Here is a 17,558-nt window from a genome sequence, read left to right on the forward strand (position 1 = left end):
GGTCGGCCGCAAAGCTGCCAAGATGCCTTGCAAAATGCTAGTTCGGCCAAGTAAAATACCAGGCAAACATAAATCAGCAGCAAGCAGATGCACAAATATGTTGGGCGCAGTAAAAGTATGCTGCAAAATATTGCGGAATCTAGAAAATTCATGATGCAGATAACATTAAGCTTCAACCTAAAAATATGCCCTAAGATATCGGCTTTTAATATACGCAAAGTAAATTATTTCAGGGAAGAAAATCATCTGTATCTCGGCCATTTGAAGGACGATCATATTGTCCTTTGGTGCAAGGATACCTCATACGAATACTAACTGATTGACATACTACAAAGGACGAAAGTCCTTACTGGACCCGAGATAAAATGTATACAGAAAATAGCGTATATCTGTTATATCCTTCTTGATCCTTGCGAGTCCTGTGTCAATCGAAGCGTATTCGTGACGACTATTATCCTGCCAAGTTTGATCCTGATCGTCCATGTAGTTCTCGAGTTATCCTTGAATTTCTAATTTACGCATTTTTTATTTACCCAACGGAACTGAAAAATAACAAGTTTTATATGCCAATCGGTAGAGTTGGTCCTTACGAATCGAACAATACATGTCCTTTAAAAATCCGACAGGATTCGGGTGAGATATATGCATTTTTCACTTTTTTATGCCATCTTACTTGCACCCTAAAAGTATGCTTTAAAATTTTTGTGGTACTTAAAAATTGGTCGACCGCAAATCTGCGACGAGGTCGAAGATCCCTTGCAAAATGCCAGTTGGGCCAAGTGAAATACCAGGCGAACATAAATCGGCAGCAAGTTGAAATGGAAATGCAAAAATTGAAGATGCGCAGTAAAAGTATGCTGCAAAATATTGGCTGCTGAAACCAAATTTCTTTGACTTAATGCCCCATCCTAAAAGTATGCCAAGATATTATGGGCAATTTTTAGACTTTACAGAATGGGCGGCTTTCATTAATGGGCATCCTAAAAGTATGCCTTGATAAAATTTGGGAAATACTTTGCAAGTAATTTTTGGGATGTAAAAGTATGCCTCAATAAATTCGCTATTTATAAAGACTGCTTAAAATGTCAAAGTAATAAAAACACGTTTGTTTATTTTTGTCCATTTATTAAAATATTATTTACCATTTTCTTTTTTTCAATTTGCAATCATTTTTTTGCTTCGTTTATGTTCAGTTTTCTGTAAAGAAAAATCTTAAAAAAGTCGTTATAAAATATGTATACAAATAATCGTAGCTATGTAAACAAGCGCTATAAAATATTAAAAAAAAATTGTATAAAATGTATAAAAAAAACATATAAAGTAATATGCTTATTAAGTGGTAATCAAAAAATAAATGCTTACTATAGTTTAAGTAGTAATAATAATAATAATAAAAAAAAAAACGTATCCAGGCGTCGTTCGACAACTGCCCGGCGGCGGAAGCTCAGCGGCTGAGTTTCAAACTTAACGTATAAAAGCGCTTAACTTAACGATTAAATTCGAAGCTTATCAAAAATAAATGTGTAAAATAATTGTAAAAATTGTTAAAAAAAAAAAGAAAAAAAAAATGAATGAGTTTACGGAAGCCAGGCTGGATGGAGTTGTTGATGTTGTTGTTGTTGTTTGTTGTTCGTTGTGAGCGACATGTGTTAGATATATGTATAAAGGCAAGTATACGTATATGAATGTGTGCTGGGAACATGCGTGTATGAATGTGTGTGTTAGTGTGTGTGCATGTGTGTAAGCGTAGGCGAGGCTTGATACAGTTTGGACATCTTATGTGGAACCATAAAAGGACTGTTGTTGCCCACCCCCATACAAGGAACCATTCGCATTCGCATTTGCATCCTTATCCTGATCCCGATCCTCAGTAGCTTCGACTTCTACATATTATACGTACGACAATGATTAGCTATGTACACATTTCATCCTATCATATGCATCATATGGGCGTGGTTTTGGGCGTGGCAGCATTGCTTGAGATTTAACAGTTTCCATCTACAGTTAGAGACTAAACATATCTAAACATCTAAACATCATCATCATCATCATCTGCGCTGATTCAGCATCTGCAGATAGTATTCGCAGTTGGTGCAGTAGACGGCGGGCGCAATCACGTGTCGCTTGCGGCACAGATTGCACTCGACGGCCTTGGCCGAAGCCTTTACGATGGCATTGTTGTACACGCGGGTGGGAATGGCAGTGATGGCTGTGGTTGCTGCTGCTGCTCCTGCTGCTGATGTTGCGTTGCCCGCCATCGATTCAGGCAATCCATTATTTTGCAGGGCGAGCTTCGTTTGTGGTGGCGGCGGTGGCGGTGGCAAGCTTTCGGTTTCTCCTTTCGTTCCTGGCTCAAAGCTAACCTTTTTCTGCGCTGGCTTGCCATTCATATTCATCACTTGTTGCTGCTGTTGCTGCTGCTGTTGGGGCGGAGGTGCATAGTAGGGTCCATGGGGCACAGGTACACGCTGATAGGGCGAGGGCAGCGGCTGCTGCTCCATTTGTCCCGCATTCCCATTGCTGAAGTAGGCAAGGCTGAGCTGCTGTTGCTGTTGTTGCTGCTGATGCTTCTGCAACTGCACCGAATAGCTCTGCGGCAACTGGTGTTGAGTTGCCAAGTGCATGGCTCGTGGCATGCTCGTGTATTGAGCCTCCAACTGCTGCTGCTGTTGCTGCTGCAAGTGCTGAAGGTTGTTGCTGGATAAACCGTTCATGCTAGTTCGTTGCTGCATTTGCTGTTGCTGCTGTTGTTGCTGCTGTTGTTGTTGCTGTTGTTGCTGTAGACGAAACAGTTCCTGTTGCTGCTGCTGCTGCATCAACTGCTGCTGACGCTGCACATATCGCTGCATATCGGGTCTGCCGAGCATGGGAGATGCTTGCTGCTGCTGCGTTGGTGGCTGCTGCTGCTGTTGTTGATGTTGCTGGCGTGACTGTGGCTCCGTCTGCAACCGCAGCATATTCTGCTGCTGCTGCTGGATGAGCTGAGCAGTGACTTTCTCGTTGGGATGCTGCGCAGTGCGTAGCACACGCTCCAGTATCGGATTGGGTATAAAATCATCGTCCTCTTCGTTGCCAGCGGTGGCAACCAGAATCACTTGATCACAGAATGAGACGCTCTTCTTCTTCACACGCTTTGGCGGCGCCTGAAGCGATTGCAGATTGCTCTGGTTCAGTGTCTGTTGCACCATCGAGTTGAGCAGCTCCACTTCGCGTATCTCCTCGGCGATCTGCGATTGTGACATCTCGTACTTGGGCTTCGGCAGCAACAGTTGCTGCTGTTGTTGTTGTTGATGCGTTATCGCTAGCGGCATCCGCATGGGTAGCGCACAGTCAACCTCATCGCCAGACTCCTGCTTGCTGTTATTGTTGGGCAGTCCATTCATCTGCGTTCGCAGTCCGCTGCCAGCAAGGGAAGCAACACTTTGACCCTGACCGCCAGAGCTGGGACTGTTATTTAGCAACTCCTGAGAGGCATAGGAACGCATGTTGTTGCCATTAGTCTGCTCAAAACGATGCGCCAAATCCCGCACGCTGCTGCTGCTCGACGCTGATGCCGATGTCTCCTGCTTGCTTCTGAGATCGTTGGCCGCTTGCTTGGACCAGTCCATGCCCACGGGCATCGGTGTCGCCTGATCCTTGCGCAGTTTCAGCAGATGCTGGCGCTGCTGCAGCTGGGCGAGAATGCTGGTGGTGCCCTCAAGGGAGTCCAGTTGCTGGCGCTGCTGCTTGCTGGCCGCCTCGAGTGCTTGCAGATGACTCAGCTGCTGGTTGAGCGGTTCCAGATCGATTTCAGGTGGTGGCGGTGGCGGGAAATCCTCACTCGCCTGTCGCGAATGGCACACCGACTGCGGGGGGCTGGGATACGGGGGCAGCTCCAGTGGAGGAGGTGGCGGCAGCTCTGGCGCCTGCGTTTGCCGACCGTCGAGTTCGTCCTGCGCTGCGGTGGGATATGAGGATGCCAATTGCAGCTGAAAGTCCTTGAGGGGACTCTGCTCCGAATGCACCTGAGCACAGGTTGTGATGATGGTCTGGCATGAATCCTCGCTGATCGATGTGTTCGAGCTCATCGCTGAGATGTTCGACAGATTGGCCTCGTGATGGAACTGTTGTTGCTGCTGCTGTTGCTGAGGGGTCAGGGAGGAGCTGGTACGCATGGGCGGAGGTGGCGCCACCTTAGGGACCATCGTCAGCTGTCGCCCGCTGCCGTGGAAGCTCTTGCGCATCAGTTTGCTTCGCTCTAGGTTCGGATTGGCACTCGACATGGTCGCTGTGTTGCCGTTGCTGTTGTGTCCGTTTCCCTTGCTTGAGTAGTCGAAGTGTCCCTCCGAAATGTAGCCACTCATCATGAATCCTCCTTGTCCATGACCATGTCCGAGCCCAAGACCCAGACCATGCTTGCCATGTCCATGCAAATTTAAACCGACGGCGCTGTCGTCCACCGAGCTGGTCAGCGGAGCATTCAGGGTGGTTAGGTGCGCATGCACGTGCGTATGTGCGTGGTTGCTGCTGCTGTTGTGGGCGAGGGTGTGGCTGCTGCTGCCCACGTTGTGAGAATTGCCGTGGCCATGGCTGTGGTTGTCGTCGACTACGGCTTCGGTGAGATCGGGCATGGAACGATTCTTGCGACGTATGAGACCGCCCATCAGGAGTTTGCGTCGGATTTTGTGTTGCTTCTTGCCGCTCTTGTCCTTCTCCTTCTTCTCGTCCTTGTCCTCCTTGTGCTTCTTCAGGGTGTCCTTGGCATTGACCAGCAGCGTCTCCGTCAGCGAGAATTCTCGCGTCAACTTGTTGCGATCCTCGCTCCGACTGCGTTTCTCCTTCTCTTTATCCTTGTCCTTATCCTTATCGCGTCGACCGAACAGCGAGCGACTCTCGCGCTCGGGTTTCGCTTGGCTGTTGCTCGGAGTGCTCAGCTGCTGCTCGTACTCGATAGCATTGTCGTCGCAGCCAACGCCGACAAGTGCTTTTAGCGGACTCTTGCGCTTCGGCAGCGTCGCATAGATCTCGATGCTCTTGGCCACCGATGAGGAGGTCGACGAGGCTGGCGATTGTTCCAGTTTCTCCAGCTTGTCCAGTGTCCGATCCTTGCTGTTCTGACGTATGTGCTTGACGCTGCTGTTGCTGCCCTCGCGCATGTGTTTCATCTCCGGCATCGCTTCGCTCTCGGCGCCCTTCTCCACGAGAATGCGTCGGTGGAGACTTCTCGCCCGCATCACACATGTGTTGTGCTTCATCCGGGCGAACGTCATCGTGTGTGGATTGCTGTAGGGTGCATCCATGGCAGCGCGAGCTCTTCCCGCCGCGGCGTTGCATAGCACCAGGGCCGTCTCCAGGTCGTGCGACTCCTCGACCAGTCGCGACTTCTCCAGCAGCTGATCGGCCTCATGGCACAGTTTCTCACAGTCACCCGAGAGGGTTAAACCGTGCCCATTTCCGTGACCCGGTCCCTTGGCTCCATTAGCTGCACCTGCGCCCGCCTCTGGGATCTTGGCCAGTTGCGGGTTGAGCACATGCTTCGGCGGATACGAGTCCGTTGAGCTCAGCGAGAACGAATCGTACCCCGCATCGTAAGGCAGTCCATGGCCATGACCATGACCGTGTCCGTGTCGCGTGGGACTTTGGGGAACGGCGGCGACACCGCGCTTGGCCACCATGTACAGGTAGGGATTGTCCAGTGTTGTGGAGCTGGCAGAGCTGGCGCTGTTGCGATCGCCGGACCAGTTGCCCGAGTCGCGACGTCGCGGCTGATTCAAATGCTCTGGTATGGTCAGGCCATCGCTCGGTGGCGAGCTGCCGTTGGAGGCGCCACTCGTGTGTCCCGAACTCGACTCGGCGCTGTGGCTGCGCTGCAGCTGTAAATGCTGACGACGCGCAAGCTGTGCGCTCAGCATCGCCTCGATGGGCTTGCGATTGAGGAAACCGCCGTCCTTGTCGCCATTCGCGTTGGAGACAGCGATGGATGGGACGTTGTTGCTGCCAACTGCCGAGGAACCAGACGAGGAGGCAATCTTGTCCTGAATGACGCTCAGATTCTGATACTGCGCACTCAGCACATGCTCCACGGTCTTGCGACTGATGTAGGCATCCGTCTCGTCGCTGCCAGTTGGCAGCACTTCCGCTCCTGTTCCTGATCCAGCTGCAACGGGAACAGGGAAGATGTTCTTCTGGATGACGCTCAGGTTCTGATAATCATTCAAGGGGGCACGCAGTGGCATCGGCGTCGGTGTAATGGCCCGCCTCGTGTTTCCCAGACTCGGCTTCTCCGGACTGGGGGTGACGGCACGACGCACTGTCGCGGAACATGTCGTCTGTCCCATGGGCAGCAGATCGGCGGCGACCTGCGAGCTCGGGGGCTGTGGCACAGCGTAGAGCAGCAACAGTGGCTGATAGCGACCGCGACTGCACTTGTCGACAACTCCCTCCCAGCTGGGTCCGACCTCCTTCACATTGGCATCATCGAAGTAGACCCACACCTTGAGCTTTGTGTGGTAGAAGAAGGTCGTGTAGTGCTTGCCATAGTACGACACGATGCCAACAAGTTCATGCTGGGCCTGCTGTGCCCATCGCTGCTCGCTGACCTGATGGAAGACGTCCGCGAGGCGCAGACTCGTGCCCACAGCCTTGAGCACGGCGTGCACTTGATCGGCCGCTGGACGCTCCGAGTCCCACACAATGCCAATGGAGACGACATCGGGTCGATTGAGAAGCGCGCGGCAAATGCCGATTTTGGCACCGCAGGTGTTCTGCAAAGCAAAGGAAAAATTATACATTAGTTACCATATCTTGTTAAGTTTTGAGTGTTATTTGTTGAAATACTTACCGGACAATCGCGAATGTCCCCCATGTTGCCGGCAGCACGCAGCAGCTGCCCGAAGCTGAGTTGTTGATGATTCTGCAGCGCTAGACTCTTCTGGGAGGTCAGCGCTGAAGCGGAGACGTAGTGCACCATCTGCAAGTGGAGAGAAGAGACCAAGAGTGAGTCATAAGAAAATGGAGTCTCAGTTATCTAACATAACTATACATAACCAATCGGAAACACCTGGTATTACTATTGACTCAGAACGGGTCTATGACAGTCAACACTGAACTGTTTCTTTATCGTTGGTTTTGTGGGTGTTCTGAGCACTGGTCAAACTTCTTTTTGAAGAACTCGAAGTCGAACCCGAACCCGAACTCGCACACGCACTCTGCGCAGAGTCGTAAGTATTCATGTTCACGTTCACGTTCATGTTTAGGTGAAACCAGTTTGTCACAAGCTGCGTCTAACTGTTCCTCGCTTGCTCTGAGGCGCCAGCACCCGCTTTCAGTCTTAGTCTCAGACGCAGTCCCGGTTCAAGTTTGATTCTGAGTTCGACTCTCGGACATTTACATAGGAGCAACTTGGCATTGGCAGCTGGCGAGTTGCCAAGCTTGCAGGTGTTTCAAGCCCACATTTGCGTGTGTTTCAATTACAGTTACAGTTAACTAATCTATCGTGACCAGATTTCGCCCCGCTTTGAATTGAATTGAATTGAACTGCAGCTGCATTCGATAACTAACCTGAGTGAAGGGCAACTGCTCCGAGTTGGCGCCGCACTTGCAGACGCTCTGCTCGATGACGCGCATGGCAAAGCGTCGATGGGCAATGCAAGCTGGCGACTCACACGAGTCACCATCGTCTGGGGAGATGTGCGAGTGAACGCGGTGGAGTAGGAGCTCAAAGCACTCGGCAGCATCGCCGAGACAGCCGAGGGGAAAACGACGTCCAGCCAACGGACCGCTGGCCAAGGCGCGACGCAAGGGTTCCGGACACAAAGCTGGCTCCGAGCTCGTTTGCAGCTGCTGGAAGAGTTCCTGTGACGGGAGGGAGAACAAAGAATTGCAATTGTAGATAAGAGTTTGTAAAAGTAATAATTATGGTTGTCTAATTTGGCATTGCAAATGGTAAATGGTAAACGATAAATGGTAAATGGTTAAGCTCTGTATCCTCGACTTACAATGACCGCATTGATGCAACGATCCCGCTCCGATGGATTGTTGTTGTTGTTGTTGTAGCCGAGCACCGCCAGCTCGACGCTGCTCGAGACTTTGGCCAGTCCGCAGACCGTCTGCTGATTGTGGTTGTGACTGTGGTGGTTCTTTGTCTGGCGCGTCAACGTGGCCGACTTGTGTCCCTCACCGCTCTCCATGAGCAGCTTCCTCGGACTGCTTCGTGGCAGCGTGCCATTGTTGCTAATCAGCTGTTGCAGATGTGCGTGAGGATGAGGATGAGGATGTGGACTGTGATGCAACTGTGTATGCGCTAGATGCGGTTGAGGCGCCTTTGGCGACAGCGTCAGCGATAGACTCGATCCTTGTCCTGCTCCTGTTGAGGAGACTGCGGCTGAAGGAGATGTTGTTGCTGCTGTCGTGGTTGCTGCTGTCGCTGTGGCTGTTGCTGGGGCTGTGGCAACCACATTGTTTGGCTCCTTGCGCTTGTAGCGAAACTTAATCATTGTGGCTTCGAGTGTTGGCTGTTTCGATCGTTTCGTTTCGGTTGCTGCTGTTGCGTTTTAATTAATGATGTCGCTTAGCATTGTGGCACTGTGGAAGGTAATTTGGCGTAAGTTGCATGTCGCTTGTGGCATGTGGCATGTGGTCTGGCTTCAGAGTTTTGCCAGCGATAACAAAAGACGACGGCGACTTCGACTTCGGCTTCGATTGCGATAACGTTGACTGCGTTGGCTGACTAGACACAATTGAAAGTAGAGCGGAGGGGGGGAAACAACGGCAGAGAACGAGCAACGGAAGTGAATGTCGAATGAAGCAGAAACAGCAAACAAAATGTGACGAGTCAGTAAGAAATTGGCTCGTGGAAGGAAGTTGAACTTACAGAAGAAGAAGCAGAGAACGAGAGCTGCGAATTGAAGCCGATTTGAACTTGGACTTCGCTCAGGTCACGCGACGATCGCAATGAACAGATGTGTAGGACAAGTTGAAGCAAGGAGAAAAGGAGGAAAAGCACAGGTGCCTAAGCACTGACACACCCCAAAAGCGTGAGGGAGTAAGGGAAAGAGAGAGAGAGCGGGAGGCAAGCGAAGAGAACCGAACCGAACCCAAAACTAAACTTTCGCTTTTGCGACCTCATTTACTGACCGCTGACGAAACGGGCCGAAAGTTTTTGGCTTATTAAAACCGGTCCAGCTTCATCTGAATCTTTCCCTTCTTCCCTCCGTTTAATACGCTTTGAAAGTGTCAACAAAGCAAAGAACCGAATCGAGTCTGTTTTGTGTGTCACCCAAAATCAAATTGCAAATTGCGGATTGCGGATTGCTGATTGCGAATTGTAAACTGCCAACGACAACAGAAAAAAGTGCCGCCAAGGCAGCAGCAAACGGCAAACGGTCAAGTCAAGTGTTGTGAGTATCCAAATGTTTACTTCTTAAATTACCAGAGCTGGACTTTGGGATCAGCCAACTGGCAAGTGGCAAACTAGCAGTTGTCATTTGCTGACGACGCCTTCAAAACTCAAAACTGAAAACTGAGAACTGCGAACTCGTTTAGACCAGAGCTAGAGAGAGGAAGGGCGGGGGAGGGGAAGATATAGCAAGTGGCTTAAAGGGGGCGACTGCAAAGTGACGCCATATGCGGCATATGGTCTTCGAAATAAAGCCTCAGTTTTAGCTCTGTTTTTTTGTGTCGTTGCTTTGCCTTTTGCACACTGCCAATTACAATTGTTTAGTTAATCATTTTTCAGCTGTTGTTGTCAATCAACAGCAACAACTACAAGTACAACAACTGGAATGACATGTTATCCCCAAATCGTTGTCGGTGTGTAGCACATTTAACATTTGTCAACTGATGCCAACTGAATCAACTTTGAGCTTCGTCTTCATTCCACTTCCATTACTTTTCTTTTCCCTTCGATTCGAATTAATTGCTTTAATGTGACAACTGTTTTTGCCACCACTGTGGCATACAGTGGAGTATCGAGGCAGCAATCAATACACCTCGCTTAACTGCCTTTGAACCAAACAATATCATTTTAAGAAAAAGTGCAAAAAACGTTAAGGGAAGCATCATAAACTTTGCTGAATATTCAGCTTTACTTTCTGTGCTATTTTACAATTCATTTTAAGGGATGCCTAAAATGCCGCTAAGTGCATTTGTTGCTGTTAAGTAAGCAAAAGTCTGCCACTAAGTGCATTTTGATGTGTCCGTTAGGTGAGTAAGCGTAGAGTGAAGTATGAATATTTATCTTAACTTTCTATGCTATTTTTCAGTGAATATTGTTTAATGTCAAATATGCCGTTAAGCGAAAATAAGTTAAAGCGAAGCGGATGTTATGCAATCGCTTCAATGCTTCGAAAGGGTATTTTGTAGTCGTGCTCTGTGTGTGCTCTTTCTCTCAACTTCGGCTACAAGAACAGCAAACAAAGAGCTCTGAGCACTGCAACTGCTTAATAGGCGGAAAAGCCTCCCATACACCGGAAGTGGACATTTGGACAGTTGTTGTTGTTGTAGTTGTTATTGTTGTTGCTATTGCTTTTATTGCCGTTGTTTTTTTTTTATTATTTTTGTGTAGTGCTGTACAAGCATTTGTTTATTGTAGTTGCAGGGTTTATTTTTTTTTATTTTGTTGGTTGGTGTATTGTACTTAGTTCGAGTTCAGTTTTGGGCGCTGCTTTTATTTGTACTTAATTGTTTTTCCAGCGTATTGCATTGACACGTGTGCGTGTATGTGTGTGTTCAGATTGTGTAATGTGACTTATTGTTTGCGGTGTTTGGCCAGCAACAGTTGCATGTTAATTAGAGTCTAGAGGGAAAGAAGGGAATAGGGGCAGAGGCAGCGTTACGGTTTTTAGCTGCAATTAGTTTGGTCAACTGGTTCCCCATCCGTGTGGCAATTAGCCAAAGCGAACAGTAAATTACACAAACTGAGGCTGGATTCTTCTTGACTCACTGCCAATTGAATTGCAAGTGGCCCGAAAAAAAAACAAAAACAATTGTCCAACATTTTGCAACTTTTACAACGCGCAACTGATTTGCAATTTTGTTGGTCATGGTTAACACACACACACATACAGATATTTGTTTCTTATCTCTATATTCAATTTTACATAAACAATGTGGAAGCGATCAACAACTTTATGCAAAAAGAAACCGTTATGTAGTTTTGTTTCTATCGCACTGCTATTTCAATGTTCACAGCTATAGATATGAATAGATACAACTCTGGAGCATAGAGAGACCAGTTGTAGTTATTAATGTTGTTGTTCTGTCAAATGGCAAATGCTGAGTTTTGAGCAACAACATCGCAACAACATCAACTGGAAGTCCTTGAAACTACTTCGAGAGAGCGAGAGAGAGAGAGAGAGAGAGAGAGAGCGAAGGGAGAGGCGAGACATGTGTTGACTCGATATATTTAAATTGATATTTATTTTCATATGAACAAGCTACGATGCTGCATTATGCAAAACGAGTTGCCAGCTTGCGACTCGATTGCTGATTGTTAAGTGCGATGTTTATTTCGCTTTTAATCGCTTATTTGTATTCACTTTGATGTCTGTCTGTCTTTGGGTTTCTCTCTCTTTCTTATTAATTGTTAATGCTGTTTACTGTAGTTGCTCAAAATGATTTATGGCATAAACTGTCTCGACATGCGGGGGCTGATATTATGAGTATATAGTACATAGTATAGAATGTAGTATATATTATATACTATGACATTCGTGATGCATTCAACAAAGCAAAGTTGTGCCATTCTTTGTTCTCAGTTATATAGTATAAAATGTAGTATAGTAAATAGTATAGTATATAGTATAGTATATACTAAAGAATGTAGTATATTATATACTATGACATTCATCGTGCATTGAGCTAAGTAAAGTTTGTCCATTGTTTGTTCTCAGTCATATAGTATAAAATGTAGTATATTGTCTAGTATAATACGTAGTATAGAATGTAGTATATTCTGTATTATAGTGTATAGTATAGAATGTAGTATATTATGTAGTGTATTATATACTATGACATTCGTCATGCATTCAGCTAAGCAAAGTTGAGCCATTGTTTGTTCTCAGTGCTTGGTTTTTGCTGCTTCCGCAATTGCAGCAACAATTGCTGACCTTTTTCACAGCAGCAGCAGTTGAGATTGGTAGCAAGAAAACCAATTCTATGAGACTCTGTTGTTGACCTGTCGTTGGCAGCGTTGGCAGATGGCCATAAAAGGCAGGCAGGTAGAGCTCAGATCTCAGATCTCAGCTACTTTGCTACTCGGCTACTATTTGCCGTGTTTAGTGTGTGAAACGACAAAGCAAAAGACGCTTGCGTCATGCAGCAAATGATAAGTGCAACTGCAACAATAACAACAACAACAAGAACAACCATTGAATGCAGTTTATGTTAAAATCTTAGCTCGCAGCTTGAACTCGAAATCAAATTGAAAAGATGCAAAACACAGATATTGTTTTGTATATTTTATGTCAGACAGGTGTTGGCGGACAAAGCGAGAGAGGGAGAAAGAGAGAGAACGACAGAGAGATAAGTTGACTGAGAGGCATATTTAAGCACGCTTAATAAGCTATGCAAAGCCAAAGCCAAAGTCGAAGTCGCAGTCGAAGTCGAAGTCAAAGGCAATTGCAAAGAAGTTGCTGGCGGCACGTGAGTTGGCTACCAACTGGTTGCAGGCGGAGAAGGAGGAGGTGGAGGAGGAGGGACTCAGTTGATGGACACACTGAGAGACAAAGAGAGACGGCCACAAATTTACATTTTTACATATGCCAAACATGCGCCAACGCTTTGAGAATTAACCATAAATATTTTGGTGGCAAGAATGCCACACAACATCGAAGCAACTATTAATATGCTGAATGCAGGCGCTTAAGCTTCGAGAGGGGAAGACAGCAGAACGTTGCTGCGTTGTGTTTGCGACATATGACCAAATGCAAAGTTTGTTGCTTAAGTCTTTTGTTTTTGTCGCATCGCGTCGCCTGTCGCATGTCAAGTGAGCACAGCAAACTGTGGCAAGCCGCAGTCGCAGTCGCAGTTGAAATCACAGCGTGGCAAGTGCTTTGCCCGCTTTTATGGCTTTGCAATGCAAATTCGCTAAAGGTTCCCTCCCCTCATTTCCCACTCCCCACTTTCCACTCTTTCCCTACTCTAAAACTCAAGCTTCTACTTTGACTTCTACTTCTTCTTCTACTGCTCTTGTTGCTGCCCCATCGCGTGCTGTTTCTCTGTGGCTGTTTCCCTAGGGAAACGAAAGGCCTGCGGCTTGAGAAAATCATTGTTAGCCGCCCTTTATTGCTCCCCTCGCCCCCTGGTTTTGGTTCAATCCTGTTCCCGCAGCACAATTAATAAGCAGCTCTTCAGTGGCGAAGCTGCTTTTGTGTGAAGGCTAAGACTCAATTTGCATACGGACAGACAAAAGGCCAAAGCGCTGCTAACGGCCAATTGAAACGCAAATCAAGTCAACAAAATGTCCAAAAGACCAACAAAAAAAAACACCTAGCGGATCAATCTATGACAACGCTACACGTTTTTCGAACTCGAATTCGAGCTCGAACACGAATTTTGAATCTGACAAACGACAAAAGACAAACTCTATTACAAACGCTGCCTAAAATCGCTGGCAAATCTCTTCGACTTCAAATCGAAGCTACTTACGCTGACATATTCCTTCTTTTTTTCTTTCTTAATTTATATCCAATGTTTGAAATATCCTTTCAATAATGGCGCGTATTTAATCCAAAAGTATTGTACAGCATTTGTTGTTGCTTTGTTGAACAACTTTGAAGCTTTTCGGCAAACACACAAGAACAAAAAAGTAAAATAAACGAATCAGCGAATGTGTTTCTTATGTGTTTTTCTATCTTTTTCAGCGAACGCGCGCGTTTTTTTTTATGTGTATTGCAGAGATTTGAATTCCCGTTTCGATATTCGAGTTTGTATTTTTGTGCTCGCAACGAATTGAATCGCATTCAAAGTGTATTCGGATCGAACGAACGACGCGCGACGTCTGTGCGCAACTGAAATTGGCTCGCAACTGAAACTCGTTTCTCTTGGCCAGGCCAAGCGCAGGCTAAAAGTCGTCATAGAGCGCGAGCTGCCAACGACCGGTTTGCCGAGCGAGAGAGCGAGAACGACAGAGAGATAGAGAGAGAAAATAACTTGTGTTATACGGCGAGAAGAAGCGAGACGACTTCTCCTCAAGTCGCAACTCGGGGGAGTTTTGCGTGTTGCAGTAGGCCAACAACAAATACACAAACACACACACACACACACACACACTTGTACACTCATACACTCACACACATGCAGACCTAAGACAAAAAGAAATAAGATGGAAAAGTAAACAGGTAAACGTGCTCGAGTCAGGTAAACAAGTTGTTGTTGCTACGCTTGCGCTCTCTTCAGTCTCTCTCTCTCTCTCTCTTGATTACCAACAGAGTCACCCTGTGCTCGTGATAGTCTTTCTGTGTGTGTGTGTGTGCGATTGGAGCCCACAGATTTGCGTCAGTTTGAAATGACAAATGGAAATGGCGCAAAACTCGCAGCTTTAAGCAAAAGGGCTCTGCGCAAACCAGTTGCCCACTTTTGGAGGGGCAGTCTGTGCGCCTGTGGGCGTGGCAGTGACAGTGACTGTCGCTCTGGCGGCGCCTTAATTGGCATTAGAGGCAAAATGCGGCGCAGATTTGTGTACAACAAACAAGAAGACAGCTTCTAGCATATTGAATTCGACTGTGAATTCGATATCGAAATTGGGTTTTTAGCCACGCTGAGTCAGCGCAAAAAACGGAAATGCCAGCCAGCATAAGAGTTTACATCGAAGCAGCATCGATCGACCCACAAAACAAAAATGTATAAAAAATACATGAACAGAGGGGGAAAAAAACCCAAAAGCACCGACATCGACAGCGACACCGACACAACCCGCAACCCATAAACACGGCCTAAAAGACAAGGTTCAGCAACAGCGACAACAAACTAGCTAAAGATGCGACCAAGTTGTTGTAGGTGAAAAGTAAGCCACAGCACGTTCATGCTGCACGTTTTTCTGTTTGTATTTGCCTCACAAAATATTGTATATATACATACATATATATTTAAAAGCGTCTTCATCTTCATCTCGAAGCAGCCGCTGCTGGCGTTTTTATCGGTTACAAGCCCATCATGAGTTGGCCTGCCATGACTCAAAAGCCCAAAGACACAGAAACATAAATGGCTGGCATTGTTGTTGTTCCCCCCGCGACTTTGGAAGACACAAAACAGCATTTACAGCATTTCATTCCATGCCATTTCATTTCACTGCGCTGCATTCAACTCCATCTCCATCTCCAACTCCAACTCCATCTCGATCTCCATTACAAACAAAGCTGTCCATTCTATGACTCATTCACTGTGGCAATTTGACACCAGCAAATTGATTGATTCGATCACTTTTTCTATGGCCAAACAAAGAGTGCGAGAGAAGAGAGCTCAAAGTATCTGAGTTAAGCTTCTTAGCTAATCTCATTTGAAGCAAAGAGGATATTATAAACGGAGATTTTAGAATTTGAAGAGTTAAAGTAATGAAAAGATAAACAATTAAGAAAGAAAATATACCATAAAATGCAAAATATACCAGATTTTAAGCAAACCAAGGCATAAATATATCTAAATCTATATTTGGTATATTGATATAGTATTTAAAATATACCAGATTGTCAGATTGCCAATCAAAGTAGTCTTTCAAGATACCGAATTAATATACCACACGAGTTTTAAAAATATACCAAAAGCTATATTTGGTATATTGATATAATTCCAAATCCAATGAGAGTACAAATTATACCAAATTGCTTTGCAAAAGTATTTCTTAAAACTTTGAAATACTTCTACCCTTTGGGTAGCGGAAAGAATAAGAATTTCAATATTGAGTCAACTACGCTCAAAAATTGTTCTTTTCTTTCTGTGTTCTGAACTTAATTCTAAAATAATTTCAGAGAAATGTCAGCGATAAGCACATAGTACAGACTAAAATGTGTTAGACGAAAGTCGAAAGATCTGATAAATGAAATTACTCAACTAGAAGCTGGAAACAAGAACGTATTTAATACTCGTACTCGTATTCGACATTATCTCATAGTTCTCTTCGCTTCGGTTCGGATTTCGCATTGTTTGCAATTACCGAAATATGCAAAAGATCTGATAAGCGCTCAGACTCAGAGAGTTGAAGCTCAGCTCATGGTTGAAAATGTGCGACAACCTTCGACGAACACGTCGATGGATGGGAATGCAAAAGTAGATGGAAATGTGGAATATGAAAGTGCCAACAACAAATGCGAAAATTAAATACAATACAAATAAGTAAGTAATAAATGCGAGTGCAAAGATTGTGCAAGATTTCGCTGGAACAGCTCGAAGATGAATCAGGAGCTGCGCTTGGCATGTGCTCAAAGAAACAGAGAGCACAGAAAAAATAGAAGCGAGTTCTTTTTTTTTTTTTCTTTTTCTGAACTCTCCTCCTTGGGACTCATTAACGCCAACATGCTCGTGCTGTACAATGATGATGATCCCTAAATCAGATGATGATGATGATGAGGTGAGTGTTAATGGCCGCCATGCGATGTTGATGCTGAAGCTGTTGCTGATGTTGATGTTCATGTTAATTTTGGGTTTATGGCTGCTCGGCGTTAAGTCACAAGCAAATAAATGAAACGAAACGAATCTGAATCCAAATCAAAATCAGATCACACTCAGACGTGGAGTTGAGATTAGAGACAAAAGACAATAGAGACAAGAGTGTTTGCTGCTCAAACATAGAATGGAAGACGAAGCAACTCCCTCGATAAGAACAGCTTATCACCGAGAGAATCGAGAGTGGAAAGTGGTACAGCCATTTTTGATGTGTTTTGTTGTGGTGTGTGTGTGTGTGTGGCACTTGCAACACACACAGACCTCGAGGCTAGTCATTGCCCCGTCGCTTTTTTGTGTCTGCTGTCTGATGATCAGAGATTCAGGGAAATGCGACGCGACTTTTAATGACTTTGTCCTTTAACATCAACATCAACAGGAGAAAACATTCTTCGACACTTTTTTTTCCGAATCTGTTGCAGTTGCAACAATGGATGAGGATACTACTTAAATGTCTGGTGTCTTGTGGGAATTGCGCATTGAAGCGTTAAAATTTCACTTAAACGTTGCGACGAGACAATTTTTCATTAAAAAGAGAGACCAAGGGAAAGGGAGCAAGGGGAGCGGTGCCAAATGGCCGTGAAAATAAAAAAACAATCAACGCAAAGCCCACACGGTTAAATCCAGATCCAGAGCTGCAGATCGCGAGATGCAGATCTACGATCCGAATTGTGTTGCGTGTTCTTGTTGCTTGCTTCTTGTCGTGGGAGTTTCTCACAGGGCCAACGTCTTCTTCTTCTTCTTCTTCTGCTACTTCTGGTTCTACTTCTAGTTCTTATTCTTGCTCTGCTTCGTGACGGACGAGTGACTAAAGCCCAAGACTAAGACTCGAGTTAAAAACTGAAGCTATTCATAATTAAACTGGGAAATGCTAACTGGCTTTGCACTAGGCAACTGGGAACCGAGAACCGAGCATTGGGAAC

General features: G+C 45.9%; 1 protein-coding gene across 3 annotated transcripts in view; it reads right to left on the minus strand.

Moving 5' to 3' along the window:
• Positions 1-1,181: 1,181 nt before the first annotated feature.
• LOC117577816 (uncharacterized) overlaps positions 1,182-17,558 on the minus strand; it is a 64,967-nt gene continuing 48,590 nt past the window's right edge. The window contains exons 1-5 of one of the 3 annotated variants that reach the window (XM_034262747.2): positions 13,627-13,993; positions 7,977-8,562; positions 7,540-7,833; positions 6,821-6,949; positions 1,182-6,743 (exon numbers count right to left, since the gene is read on the minus strand). In XM_034262747.2, coding sequence (XP_034118638.1) covers positions 2,049-6,743; positions 6,821-6,949; positions 7,540-7,833; positions 7,977-8,474 — 5,616 coding nt within the window. In that variant the 5' untranslated portion in view covers positions 8,475-8,562; positions 13,627-13,993 and the 3' untranslated portion in view covers positions 1,182-2,048. Of the gene's footprint in view, positions 6,744-6,820; positions 6,950-7,539; positions 7,834-7,976; positions 8,563-13,626; positions 13,994-17,558 lie in introns of those variants that run through there. The other 2 variants (XM_052003483.1, XM_052003506.1) reach the window with 2 other exon arrangements.

Source organism: Drosophila albomicans, chromosome X, assembly GCF_009650485.2.
Source record: "Drosophila albomicans strain 15112-1751.03 chromosome X, ASM965048v2, whole genome shotgun sequence".
NCBI classification, from domain to species: Eukaryota; Metazoa; Arthropoda; class Insecta; order Diptera; family Drosophilidae; genus Drosophila; species Drosophila albomicans.